The sequence below is a fragment of the Anabrus simplex genome, chromosome 8, assembly GCF_040414725.1.
Source record: "Anabrus simplex isolate iqAnaSimp1 chromosome 8, ASM4041472v1, whole genome shotgun sequence".
NCBI classification, from domain to species: domain Eukaryota; kingdom Metazoa; phylum Arthropoda; class Insecta; order Orthoptera; family Tettigoniidae; genus Anabrus; species Anabrus simplex.
The window spans coordinates 246,117,451-246,132,284 of NC_090272.1; the positions used below are offsets into that span (position 1 = coordinate 246,117,451).

Below are 14,834 nucleotides of genomic sequence, written 5' to 3' on the forward strand. Positions count from 1 at the left end.
CTTCAAGGTAATTATGATGCTCCTAACCTTTTCTACAGTTGGTGGTTCTGAGTCGGGATGTAGTTCTTTCTCATTGTAGCCAAATGTCTCAGCTGTCTCTTCACAGTTCAGGAGCTCCTCAAAGTACTTGGCCAAGATGTGACTATTTTCCATGCCTCCATACACTACCCTTCCTCCCTTGTTATTAAAGCTTAGGTTAGGTTTGGGGGATCATACCTACTTTAGAATGTTCTAGAAAAGTCCCATGTGTTGTTCTTTCAAAAGTCCTCTTCTATTTGAGTTAGCATTTACTCTTAAGATTTCTGACAGTTTTGGCAGTGTTTTATGTATCCACAATGATGCACACAAAATGCTGTAGACTTGCAGACAGGGATTTATTCACAATTATTTACAAATTAAATACACATAACCTAAATCACTGCCGTCACAACAAAACACTTCACTCTGAAAACACCATTTTAACAACTGCCTATCACTAAGCAGATGCCACACGGAGACTGCTGACTGTCTACAAACATGTCTGTCTAAACACAACATGAGGTTACAAGTATACTATTGTTAAACCATAGCTCCAACTAAGCAATAACTCATCTCTACCATCAAGACCCCCTCCTTATATATGTGCCTGGCCAGGCTTCTAGAAAGATATGTTACAAAATGCCTTCTTGTAAATTCTAGAGTGATACCAATATGAATGGTCCGTTACTGGACGTTATAAATTTTCCAGCTAACTCATTCCTGGTTGCCAGTGTTTCGCCCTCGTGTGCTAGGTTGGGCTCATCAGTTGGTATCTAGCACACCTACCAAGACGCTGGCTAGTGCATACCGTGGAGGCCACTGCATAGGCTACTTGGAGCCACCGGCAGTACCAATGCACTAAGAGAGACTTTGTCTCTTTACGAAAAATTGATGCTTGCTTCGCCATCAGATTTCCTACGGGAATCAGCATCTATATCAATTCTAGAGTGCTTAATTAATTGATATAATGTACAGAATATTCTACCATCATCCAGTGTCAAAGATACGTCATTCATCATTCTGGACGTTACAGTGTGTTTCACAATACACTATACATCATATATACATGTAATAATAAATTATATACACGTTCTTACATTAACTGAACTCATATAAATGTTTATATACAGTATATGTTTCCTGACATAACCTCACAAACAGTGCTATTAGCCGACTATGTAAATAATAATAATAATAATAATAATAATAATAATAATTTGGCTCAGTCCGGTGGTATTTGAAGGTGCTCAAATACGTCAGCCTCGTGTCGGTAGATTTACTGGCACATAAAAGAACTCCTGCGGGACTAAATTTCGGCACCTCGGCGTCTCCGAAAACCGTAAAATAGTTAATGGGATGTAAAACAAATAACATTATTATTTAATAATAATAATAATAATAATAATGATAATAATAATAATAATAATAATAATTGTTACGGGGATACCCATGAAGCAGTAAGAGGTTAAAGAAGGTGCTGGGGTGAATGGGTCTATCTACAATATCAAAATTAATTTAAAACTTGAACTGAAGGTTATATTTCTTTTAGAACTTCAAACTTAACAACTGTTCACTGAATGAACATAACAATGAAACATCAGGTACAATGACAATTTCAAAAATTGGAAAATTCAGGATTTAGACCTTAACAATTCTGGGCTACAAGTACCTAAAATATGAATTTACAATTGAAGTTGGTATTGTTTAGTTAAGGGCAGAAATCCCCTAATCCAAGAGCACTTGTTTCCAAAATACACTACCTAGCCTTCCAGAGGCACACTTTACTCTTACAAAACTTTGAAAAGAGCTTACAGGCTCTCAGTTTCTTCCAGCCTACTCAAGGCAACATCAAAACTTAACAATCACTGGCCTCTCAAGGCACAACTTACTAACTGAAAATAATATTATATAGGGGTATCTAGCACCCAACCTACAGGGCCTTTATGAAAACGAACAGGTTAAATAAACGGCCCGAAACACAAACTGAACGGAGGCGTATACTGCACTCCCAGACAATGATAGATAAAAACTTACAGGGCTCTCGGCCGATGAAACAGGGGCTAATCCCAAGCTACTTGAGGTGACGCACATGGAAATCACTTTAACACATTACAGAAATGAAAGGTTGCAAAAACGTAGTCACCTCAAACCAAAATGAAGGGGAACTCAAGAGGGTAACTCACTCTCTATCCCCGATTTACAATTAAGGGCACCCGGAAGGGGCTATGTCTGCCATGTTAAAATGGGCGCTTTTAAGGAACATTTTCTCATAAAGTTATGAACCAAGGAAATTCCTTTTTTGTATACGTATTTATTAGACCATCGCACGTAGATAGATGACATCATTTTTTAATATCTTCTGTTTTTTTGAAAATATACATTTTTAAGTGAACATCAAAATTTTAGGTTCTAAAAGGAGACATTTTGTTCCATAATTCAGAAATTGTACCTTTGATTTTAAAAATCTCTTGTTAAAATACGTAGAATGATTAGTTACATACCACCTACAAGTTTGGTTAATGTGCGTTCAGTGGTATCCGAATAAATGTTCCTTAAATACACAAAAAAACTACGTTTCAGGAAACGAGCCTCAAAGTTCCTTATGCATTCCACATTCATACAGAGAATCATCTGGGTTCTCTTCCATCTCATCTTGTAATCTTCTATTTACACTTCCTTTCTTCCGTCTTCCAAGCTTCACCAGATCCCTTTCTGCTGTATCTGCTTTCCTTTTTCTTTATCTATAATTGACATTCGTTTCAGTGTTGTGCTCTAGATGTACCGGCATACGAAGTCTTTGTAGAACTTCGCTCTTCGAGATATTGCCCCCATTGTATATTGCCACGGCATCATAAACACCAAAGTGGAGTGTTTTTATACTCACAATTTCTCTCCTGGGTACCCGAGTCCAGATCAAATGATTTAAGCACTCGTAAGGGTTTTGGGTTTTACCGAGAAGGCATTTCCGGAGGAGTTTTTTATAGGGTAAGTCTCTGAAGACTGGCCTTATGGGTTCCGCGACTGCATATGGGAGACTGTGCTTGTGGTCGTGGTCGCAGTTTCCTTCATTTTTATGGTATTTGCATCACGTGTCCTCCCCTTTTGGTAACAAACCATGCTGTGGTTGTTCATTCTGCATCTTTTTTGTAGTCAATTGGGGAACACACATTTGCACACTCACTTGTAACGTTCGGAATAACAACAATGATCTTCCTCTTTCCCACATTCTTGCGCACCTTGAAAATCCTATTACTATGTCTATGCATCTTGTTCAATGTATAAAACCAAACGAAAAAATAGCAGCTGAATACTGTTGTAAAAGAAGCCGCCAAAACAAACAATAAACACATGCTGTTATGTTCTCAATCATTCTGCCGTCCAGGTTGGCCAACAATTGAAAGTTGCACTTTCCTGCAGCAGGGATATCCTCTCGCAGAAAGTGACCATGTTCTGAAACATAAACACCTTCAACAGAATCTTTGTCACCGCTTACAAATGGAAAGTAATGTTATGTCACATCAGTTCGAGGACATGTCACGCCTGACATCTGGAGCACTCCAGGTAATATAAAAATTAACACCTTTTCAAACGTCGCAGAGGTCTGAAACAAAAAGTATTCGAAAGAAGAAAGTCACAGGTATATAAAACTGCAAAAAAATAAAAAATGAAATTTTTTCGATTTTACCCCTTCCGGGTGCCCTTAAAGATTTATGAAGTTTTTACATTAGCCAAAAGAAAAGTTACATTTTAGAAAAGTATTGTTATACAATTAAAGACTCAGACCTTCCCCTCGAGTAAAGCTGCGGAGGTAGCAAGAAAGAATGAAGTTATGTGGCCATTACCTTAGAGATGTTCTGCTGACCGAAGAAAGAGGTGGCCCCACCTCCTGCCTTAACACACACACACACACACTTATACAGACAGTGATCAATTGACCAAGAAACGTGAAAAGCCGCAGTTTATAAACCCTCAGGGAAGGTTCGAGAGCATTCAAGACTAATCAGGACACACCCTCTTAATTTTTATTAGCAGATTCAAAGTGAACAAGAAATTTGGGAATGGTTGAAACTTAATTACAAGAATGGCTAGATTCAAAACTGGCGGAAAGAAAAGGAAGTATTGCCAACCCAAAAATAAATGAACATAGATCAGTTATCGAAAACCTAGGAACATGAAACTCCTTTAAGTTATACGTTCTTTCACCTTGCACCAGGGTGCATGATCATAGTTTCTTGGTAGGGTCACCTGTGGAAAAATGTCCAAACTTCTTGATGAATGGCAAACAAAACAAGGAGAAATTCAATCAGTTTAGGAAACTTCACAATGACACAATTACTTAACATTTCAGTGGTGACATCTTCTGATTAAAGTTCCAACTTCTTGTGTTATCAGTTTCGCCTTTTGACTAATAGAGGAGTTCATTAAGGTGCTAATTTTGAATGCGCGGCATTGAGGTGTACCTCCCAGTACAACAACAACAACAACAACAATAATAATAATTTGAGCTCGATACTTGCATTATTTACTCATGAGTGAGGGAATGTTTTCAAGTTATATCAGTCTATTACACCTGCATCATGTTTTTCCTTACTTCTTGGAAGTTCTTTAGATTTTCTGGTGTTTTCTGATAACACCAATCAATCCACGCTTTCTAACACTCTTCAATTGTCTTACCGCCTTCTGCCGACCACCATGTGTATTTCCTCCTCTTCTCCAGGTGAACTGTTTCCTTTGCACTGCCAATCGGTGCATCTTTCAACTATTCCCTTCCTTGATAATTCAAGCTCATCTTAAAATCCTTACTAGTTCTAAGTTTCTCTGTATCAAACTTCATGATACGGGTAGTGTTTTTAAATTGTTCGGCTTTTGGTAGAATATTGACCTTAATTTTGGAAAGAAAGTGATGTTAATCTAAGTTTGCACCCCTAAGGACTTTGACATTTTGAATTTCCATCTCTGCATGTCTCAATATTGCCACAGGATCGATCTGGAACTCTCCTAGAAGAGAACTGGGAGATACTCATGTTTTCTATTTTCTTGGAAGTTGTTTAAATACTGTAGTTTTCTTTATCAGATCAAAACTCTTACAAATTTCCACTAGTCGTTCGCAATTTCGATTAGTCCTGTTGTGAACTGGGTAGTTCCCAATGATGTTCCTGAATTTCCTGTTTCCCAAGTTGAGCGTTGATGTAACCAAGAAGTAGACACTTGGATAGTGTCTTTTCTCGGTCTTCCCAAAATTCTTCTATTTTTTCTGGATCTGTTCTGTTAGTCTCATTTGTGGTAGTACGTACACTGACCATAGTTTATATCTTATTTGCTCCCTCCCTTTTTTCTGAACACTCCTGCCTCTCCAGCTCCACTTAAGAATCTGCTTGCAAAGGGATAAGTGACAGCAGAAACATATCAACAGCATAAAAGTGAACTAAATCAAACACAAAATAAATATAATAGAAGTACAATACAGTATTCATGTGCAATGTTCAGCATTTTCAAACCTGAAATTAGACAGTCACTTTTTGTCTGTAATAGTGCACTGTGTGGAACTTCCTAAAACACTCGCTGGGATGTAACCCAGGCTTTTTTCTACAAGTATTGCTGAAAAACACAGTCTCATGTTGTAATTCAAGCTTACTGTTCATTGCCATATTTAGGATTATGCCTAAAATACTTTGAATTCAGGAAGATTAACATCTATCCATGACCTCCTAATAGACTCACGTGTGAGGGGCGTAACCTTTTGAATGTTCACACTAGCATAACAGTTAGTATCGTGCAAAATTTCCGACAATAACTCGTCGTGATGATATAGATGTTGATTCCCATAGGGAATCTGAAATATCTGTCCCAAATGAGTAAATTTATAATGCCAATATAAATGGTCCGTTATTGGACATTATAAATTTTCCAGCTAACTCATTCCTGGTTGCCAGTGTTTCGCCCTCGTGTGCTAGGTTGGGCTCATCAGTTGGTGCCTAGCACACCTACCAAGACGCTGGCTAGTGCATACCGTGGAGGTACTATAACTCATCAGTCAAGAATAATTGGAAAAAGTTATGTTCACTCGACCTTGTGGTGGTTTATAACCTGATGTACCTGTGAATGAGCTTTTGAAATCCAAGTCAGTGTCACAGTATTTCCTCCAGCCAACAGTAGAGGCACCAGCATAATTTTCTCATTATCAAGATTTTCATCACTCAGCTCACCAACACAATCTCGTTCCGCAATATCTTCCTCACCACCTAATTGAAAATCACTCTCACACTGAAATCGACGTCACTTTAACCTAAAAGTCTGACTATTTCTTTCTCGTGCTGCTCGAACGACGCCATGTTGCTAAGCAATGCCTGTTTGCAAACTCGCATGGTCTACAAAGAATGCGCACAAAGCCTGATTTCAAAGAGATTATAGCTATGCAAGGCTTCAAATTGTCATCGAAGGATGGCAGTAGCTTACAGTACCTGTAATTCGTGCACGTGTAACCCGACAAAGGGGTTATATAGGAAGAAAATCATGTCGGGCATTGCCCGACATAGGCTGTATGTGCCAGGCATGGCCCGACGCGTGAGTGATAAGGGTTAAACGTAAGTGTTTAATGACTGCTCCCAGGATTTGTTTATTGATGATAAAGCCTGCACTGAGGCTCTCTCTCGCCAGGCTTTCCCTTCAGAATACGAAAGCCTTCTGATTCAAATGCTGCTTCATCTGCGTATCTAGTCTGCTTGGCCAGTTTCGTTTTTGGAGAGTGAAGGTAGCAAATTATGACATGTTGGTGTGAGCTCCCCAGACAATGGTGGCTTGGTTACCACCTGGAGTAGTTCCATTATGTTCAAACGAATGATCTCTGCTGTGGGTCAACAGGATAACAACTGAGGTAGTTAGCCTCGGGTGTGCCTTGTGATACGACCGGCCTTGGGACCGGTTGCAGTAGTTCTGAGTTACTCATCATTATCATTATTTCCAGTAACCACGCTGCTTGATTGAGAATAAAATTCCTCCAACAAGACTAAGCTGACTACGACATGGAATAACAGAGGCTTATGGCAATCGCACATCATTCATATAGTTGCGTACATGCACTAGCTTGTCAGCCGATACATATCTGTTCTTGGAGTTTACATAACTTGACAGATGAAACCGTGCTTCATCAGACATGCACCTACAACCAGCACCAGAAAAATATACAATTATATTTTAAAACCCCAGCTTCTACTACTTGCTAAGCCAATATGCTGTGGCATCATTTCATTATCTGCACCATAGATGAGGTGATTAACATACTGTTTGCAACAGATACAGTCATGTAGGATTTCCTCACCAAGTCATGAATGCTGCACTTCTCTGGTATTGGATGAAGTAGAAACTAGTTCCTGAGTAATTCTATCTTCCCTGTATATATACCTCTACTATAAATGCACTCTAGCAATGAACACATCATGTTAGGGAAGGACAACATCTTAAGGCTGAGAGTCAGTGATAGAATTGGTGTGTCTGGTAAGACGAGGCAGGCCTTTTTTTTTTCTTTTTTTTTCTTTTTTTTTTCTTTTTTTTTTTTTTTCCAATCATTTATAAGGAAGTAAAGCAGTCAATACTATACTACTTACGAAGTTTGGCACGGGCAGGTTAAATAGAATACAATTTAGTTTATCTAGCTAAATTAAGGCCATTAGGCCCAGTCTTCCATCTAACAAAAAAATTCAATATGTAAACTTGCACAATATAAATTCCAATGAAACATCTTACAACCGCTAAACCATAATAAAAATAATAGTTGGTGGAATAAAGGAAGACCAAGGTAAAGGTATAAGAAAAGTCAGCGGCTGAAAATAGGAAATGCTGGATATGATTATATTTTAATAAATATTTCAAACAGAACTCTTAATATATGATATACAAAATAAGGGAAGCTAGTTTCATTCATTAAAGCTAATTGTTACACAAACTTTACAAATAACTCACCTTCACGTTCTTGGAAGAACACTTGTGCTTTATTAATACCCTCCTTGGGGCCATAATCACACTCTGACTTTATCTGGAGATAGACCCAATACCTCAAAAAAACATATAATGAAAATTCTGTCTGCATAACAAAGAGATCTGGGTCAGATACCAGTTTTGTCATCAGCTCCACACTGAAAAACCAAGAGACATTGCTTTAGATACAAGCTTAAGAATTTTCAGAACTGTTAGCATAGGATATTATATTGTATTAGATAACTTCTAAATGCTTATCTTTTCTTTACTTCACAGAGAGCATTATTTGTAACTCCACATGACAAGCTTAGAAAGAATCCAGTAAGATTATAGCAAAACAGACGATAAAAGTGTAAGTGACAATGGACAAGAATATTACAGTAATATAGGAATGTACAGCAAGAACGTATTTAATTTTTAAGAAATATTTCAACAATTCATTATACTACTTGGACTATGAAACAAGGTAACTGATTCTAGGTTCTAACACCTTTTTTTTTCTCAGCAACTTTCTAAATCAGTTTCTGTTTTATAGAAATCCTATTTCTCTACAAGAAAATGTGAAATTCATACAGTCAAAGTTTAGGAAGATAATGATTATTATTCTTTTTTCATTTTGGCCAACTAAGGACCACGTCATTTCAACTGTTTCCCTTGAGCTTTAATGTTGGTCCAGTATTCCTTCGTTTGTAGATGGTGTTGCTCCTTTAGCTCTTTTGTCCACGCCGTTCGAGTTTTCAGCTTCAGCTTTGGTTGGAAACTCTTACGTTCTTGGAGTATTTTCATAAGTGGGTCACACTCCTGGATATCTTTAAATGAGATCCCCAATCTCCTGCAGATCTTTCTGTACCTCAATGAACCATGGCCTTTGCCTTTTCTTTTTTTTTTTTTCTTTTCTTGGAGGAAAGTGAAAATGTGGTTGGTTAACCGGGCCATGTGTCCATAAAAACGAATCCTTTTTTGCATCACGTCGGTTATTTTCTCCACATGCAAGTATAACTCCTGGTTGTGCTGTCTCCTAAACTCACTGTTGTCTTTGACTGGACCTAAGATTTTCCTCAAAACCTTCCTTTCCTTGGCCTCGAATTTCTCCATCATGCCTTTTTTGTTCATGGCGAGGCATACGCCTCCATACAGAGCCTCTGGCCAGATGACGGAGCAATAGTGTTTGATTTTTGCATTCAGAGATATAGATCTTTTGTTATAGATATTTTTAGTCAGATGGTAAGCCATTTCAAATTTTATTCGTGCATGATGCAAAGGCTTCTTTTTCGGACATGTTACGTTCTATCCATTCACTAAGATAGCTAAATTTTTCAACCTGCTTGACTTTTCCGCGAGTCCCTTCTAGCTCATTATTATTATTATTATTATTATTTTAAGCAGCCTAATATCTGGGTCTGATACAAAAGGGATGTAATGACCCATTGACAAGGATGAAAATTATCATGAATTTAAAACAATCAGTGGAACTGGCTTCATCACCACCATTACCATAATCTACTATTGGATGCAGAACCTCTTTCATAGTTCACGATCCTTGTCCTAATCCCTAAGACTCGCCTCATGTGAGGTATACCTCTTCTTCACAGTAACAAGCTTTGGTCTTTCTCTCTTTCCAGCCAATAACCCATGTGACACTTTGCATTCTCTCTGAACTAACATGAGATCTAGGCTCCAAGTCTCTCAACCATATATTACTAAAGGAAGAATACTATCATCAAACACTTTTCTTTTTTAGGTTTAGTAGTAGATTGCCTTTTATTATGACATTCAGCCTTTCAAAGAAACTCCAATGACTTTGATTTCTCATTTACAAAGCCCCAACCAGAAGAGAACTCTAAAACTCAAACTCGTCTAGGTATACATACTGATCAACTGAATCTGTCTTCTTCTTCTTCTACCATTTTCTCTCACCTGTGGGGTTGTGGGAGTGACCCTGTGTTACGACCGGATGCCCTTCCTGACACCAACTCCATGTAGAGGGATTTAATCACTATCACGTGTTTCTGTGGTGGTTGGTAGTGTGATATGTTGTTTGAATATGAAGAGGAAAGGGTTGGGATAAATATAAACACCCAGAAGAAATAATCAGATGAGATTAAAATCCCTGATCTGGCCAGGAAATCACCCAGGACCCTCTGAACTGAAGGCCCTCTGAACTGAAGGCTGACCAGTCAGCCAAGCAGTCAAACAATTAACTGAATCTACAAACACCGAATTTATCTTTATATCTTTTCTAGGGAAATGTGGATGGAATGAAACTTTTATAGTGTCATTCCTAGACCAACATTTTCAAAATCAAATCAAAATCTCTTTATTTGCAAATGAGGTGTCTACCTCGGTGGAAAATGCTCCACTAAAATACATTATTCTCAAGCACTAAATATTAAATTAACAAGAGAAGAAAATTTTTCTATAATACAATATTATACAATTTACGCTAACAATGTTTTCTATTAAACACACAGCTCATCCTTAATATTTTATATTGTTTACAAAATTCTACTTATAATATCTCCTGTACTACTTACAAAATAATATAGTCAACTGATATACAGTATGTGGAATTCCTTCAAATGATACTATACAACTGGTATAAGATTAATATTTACATTGCATTTATTTATTTACTATCTTTTTTTTTTTTTACCCGTTCTGGATCCTAAGTAGCATAACGACCTGCTGCGTCTTAACCAGAGCCCCTTTTGCCACCACTTTTCAGAGTTCCTGAAGGGCCTTCACAGCTACAGTAGCGGTCCCAGGGCCCTCGAAGTCCCCACTGTACTTCACCCCTACAGGCAGTCCCCTACTTTGGCTGTCCAAACTCCTTAGACCAGGGGATGGAATTAATTTATTCACACACATTTTTTTATTTACAATAACCTGCACTGGACGAATGCCCTCTAACACTTCATTTATTTTCTCTGTTGCTGTTTATTCTCTTCTTGAATATCTGTACAGATTTTGGAAAAGGATCAAACACTACCCCCGGTAAACTGTTCCACTCCTTCACACCCTTCCCAATGAATGAAAATTTACCCCAATCGCTTCTGCTAAAATTCCTTCTAATTTTATATTTGTGGTCAGTCCTGCCGATATAATTATTTTCCAACTGAAGCCTCTCACGGATATCTCCCCATGCTTCTTCTCCTGTATAGGCTCTATATAATCCTATAAGTCTAGTTTTCTCCCTTCTCTTACTTAAAGTTTCCCACCCAAATTCCTTTAACATTTCTGAAACACTACTCTTTCTCCTGAAATCCCCTGTTACAAATCTTGCTGCTTTCCTCTGCACACTATCTATTTCTTTTATTAGGTATTCTTGGTGAGGATCCCAAACACTGTTTGCATATTCCAATAATGGACGAACCATACTTAAGTAACTTTTTTCTTTTAATTCTTTGTTGCATCCTTTAAGTAGCCTCATTATGACATGTAACGATCTGTATGCTTTCCCAACAATGTCATCAACATGAAACTTCCAGTGCAAATTACTTTCAAATCTCTCACCTAAGTATTTGCACTTGCCATTTTTGGGATAACTACCTCATCCAAAGTATATTCAAATTCAGTTTTAAAGCTCCTGTTTGTAAAAGTTGTAACAGTTGATTTGTCTCCATTAACCTTCATATTATTTTCTTCAACCCATTGTTGGATACTTTCAAGGTCCCTTTGTAATTCTGAACAATCCTCAACGTTGTTTATTTCCTTATAAGCAATTATGTCATCTGCATATAATCTTATTTTTGATGTTATATTGTTCCCTAAATCATTTGCGTATATTAAGAAAAGTAACGGACCGATTATACTACCCCGTGCAATTCCCTTCCAAACTTTCTCTTCCTGAGATATATTATTTCCTACTTTGACTTTCTGAACCCTTGAATTTAGAAATGTTTTTATCCAACGTGTAACCCTTATGTCCAATCCTATTCCCTCCAATTTCTTTAATAATATTCCATGTTCCACTCTATCAAAGGCTTTGGAAAGATCTTTGGCTATGCAATCTAACTGACCTCCTGAATCCAACTGATCTGACATGTCCTGCTGAAATCCCACCAGTTGTGCCTCACAAGAAAATTTCTTTCTAAATACATACTGGCTCCTCATGAACCAATTTTTATCATCACATATCCCTCTGATGTACTTCGATATTAAACTCTACAGTATTTTACAAACTATACTGGTCAGGCTGATTGGTCTATAGTTCTCTGGTTTCCTTTTATCACCCTTTCCTTTATAAATTGGTATTATCATAGATTCCTTCCATTCCTTTGGTATTACACTATTATTTATGACATAGTCAAAGAGAAATTTTAAATAAGGCACTATGTACCACCCCATTGTCTTTAATACCTCCCCAGTAATTTGATCACTTCCTGCTGTTTTTCCTTGCTGAAGCAGTTGGATTTCTCTGAAAATATCTTTGTTTGTGAATGAGAAGCTTCTTGTTTCCCTCTGTCCCTCTCCCTCTCTACCTTCTGTTTCGGTTTCCAACTCTTGACAATCATCTATGAATCTCTAAATTCCCTACTAAATAGGTTTGCTTTCTCAGTATCTGTTAAATAGTGTTCACCCCCTTCTCCCACCATTGTAGGAATTTGGATTCCTTTTCCTTTTTGATTTCTGATATATGAATACAGCTTTTTCCATTTCCCTTTGTGGTCATTACCCTCTTGAAGTATGCCATTCATATAATTCTCTTTTGCTTCCTTTTTCACTCTATTCAGTTCCCTCATTAGCTGTTTTCTAGTTTCTCTACTCTCCCTACCCTCTTTGATTTTCCTGTTTACTATTCTACATTTTCTTTTTAATTTTCTTATTTCCCTTGTATAATAAACAAGGTCTGAGGTCATTTTACCCTTCTTAACAGGTACAAATCTCTTCTCTCCTTCCCAAATGATTCATTTAAATTTAGCCCAAAGTGTATCCACGTTACTCCCTTCACTTATCCAACAACTGAATTGTGATTTAAGGTAAGTCCCAAATTCATCAACTTTAGTTTTCCTGTACAATTTCTTGTCTTGTGTAACCCTCTTATTAAGCCTTTTTGGTACGAGTCCTACATCCATTATTACAGCCTTATGGTCTCCTATTCCTTCAATTACCTCAGTTTTTTATCAACAATTTCCCATAGTTTAACCAAGAATACATCTAGTAAGTTATTGAGACGAGTCGGTTCTTGTACTACTTGTGTAAATCCTCCCTCCCAAATTAACTTATTTGCCAGTTTCTGTTCATGGGCTTCACTTGCAGCTCCATTCCATTCAACTTCAGGCAAATTTAGATCTCCCCCAATTATTACCATATCATTATTGTTTTTATGAGTATAATCTATATTTTCTCAAAGATTTCCATGTCTCTTTCCTCTCTTCCAGTCCTGTATGTTCCTATAATTCCCACCTCCTTCATATTATAACAAACTAATTTTATCCCTAATATTTCATCCCTTTCATCGGTAAACCAATCATGTGACAAGTAAGTTTCCTTCACCAGAATAAACACCCCCCCCCCTCCCTTTTTATCTCCACGGTCTCTACGATAGACTGTGTACCCTTCTGGAAATACTTCTCTAATACCCACCCCTTCTTTCAACCACGATTCCACTCCTATCACCACATCAGTCTCATAAGATTCCATCAATGTACCGAATTTTAATTGTTTATTTACTACACTTTGACAGTTTACCAAGAGCAATCTCAGACCCCCTTCCTCCCTAAAACTTGACTGTTGCAATTGGGTAACTTGAAATTCCTTACTATCCTGAGTTTCTTTTTCTAGTTGACTGAGCCAACTAGAGACTGTACTAGTTGTACAGAGGCTGTACTGAGCCAACTTGAAGTACAGCTGGCTCTTTCTACTAGTTTTCCTGGTCAGTATTATAACTCAAGGGAGTTGCCTGTTTTACAGTACATATCTTAAGATTAATAAAATTTAGAACAATATTTGCTATCTTTCGTTTACCTGAATTGTTTAGATGGAGGCCATGTTTTTTATAACAGTATCTCTCAAAACTGCTGCATTCAATAACCTGAGTATTCCGAAAATGTTTACAAATTTTAACAATATCTGCATGACCTTGTCCACTTCAATGTTCGCACACGAGTCTCTACTCAAATCATGCCTGTGGGGCACGTTCACTACAAAAACGTTAGTGTGGTTCAGCTTCCCTAGTGTATGTTTAAGTTGTGATCTTACATTCTTGGCGTCGTCGTGAGCTACGTCATTCGTCCCACCGATGATAAGCACTGCATCGCCGCTCCCGAAGTTCCTAGTTGCTGCTTCTACGTTTCCCACAACACTGCTGATAGAAGCTCCTGGATATATTTCTCCGGTTGCTGCTATATTCTCGTCGTCAATCACTTCCGCAATTCCCCTTCCTTGGCTATCACCAAACACAGCTACCTTCGCTGATTTAGGCCTAACTGGGTCTTGAATCTGAATTCTAGGCCTAAATTTTAAACTCGGCACGGCAACGGCAGCGTATCGCGATGATTTGGTTTCACGCGCGCGATCACTTTCTTCCAGAATTAAATTATTTAGGGCAGAAAACCTATTTCTGATGTTTATTTCCAGAAATTCAGTTGTAGATTTCTTCTAAGCCGGCCATCCACGAACTACTTGACATCACGTGCCCGAGTTTGTTACTTGTACCAGTATATCACTTGAAGAATGGTCAGTCCCAAATTCTAGCGATCGCAGTCTTTCTTTTAATTCTTGATTTTCAACTTTAAGAGTCTCATTGTCCTTTTTTAGAATGTTTATAATTTCTAATGCACTTTTATATTCCTCATCGACTGTTTTCGGTGCTTCGTCAATGCCGTCCCCAACAACAACAT

The 14,834-nt window shown here is 37.7% G+C and overlaps 1 protein-coding gene across 1 annotated transcript in view; it reads right to left on the reverse strand.

Moving 5' to 3' along the window:
- The window catches only part of gcl (germ cell-less), a 320,949-nt gene that overhangs the window by 142,271 nt on the left and 163,844 nt on the right, over positions 1-14,834 (reverse strand). Inside the window, exon 6 of the mRNA XM_067152237.2 lies at positions 7,978-8,150. Within this exon, the coding sequence (XP_067008338.1) occupies positions 7,978-8,150 (173 nt within the window). The remainder of the gene's footprint in view (positions 1-7,977; positions 8,151-14,834) is intronic.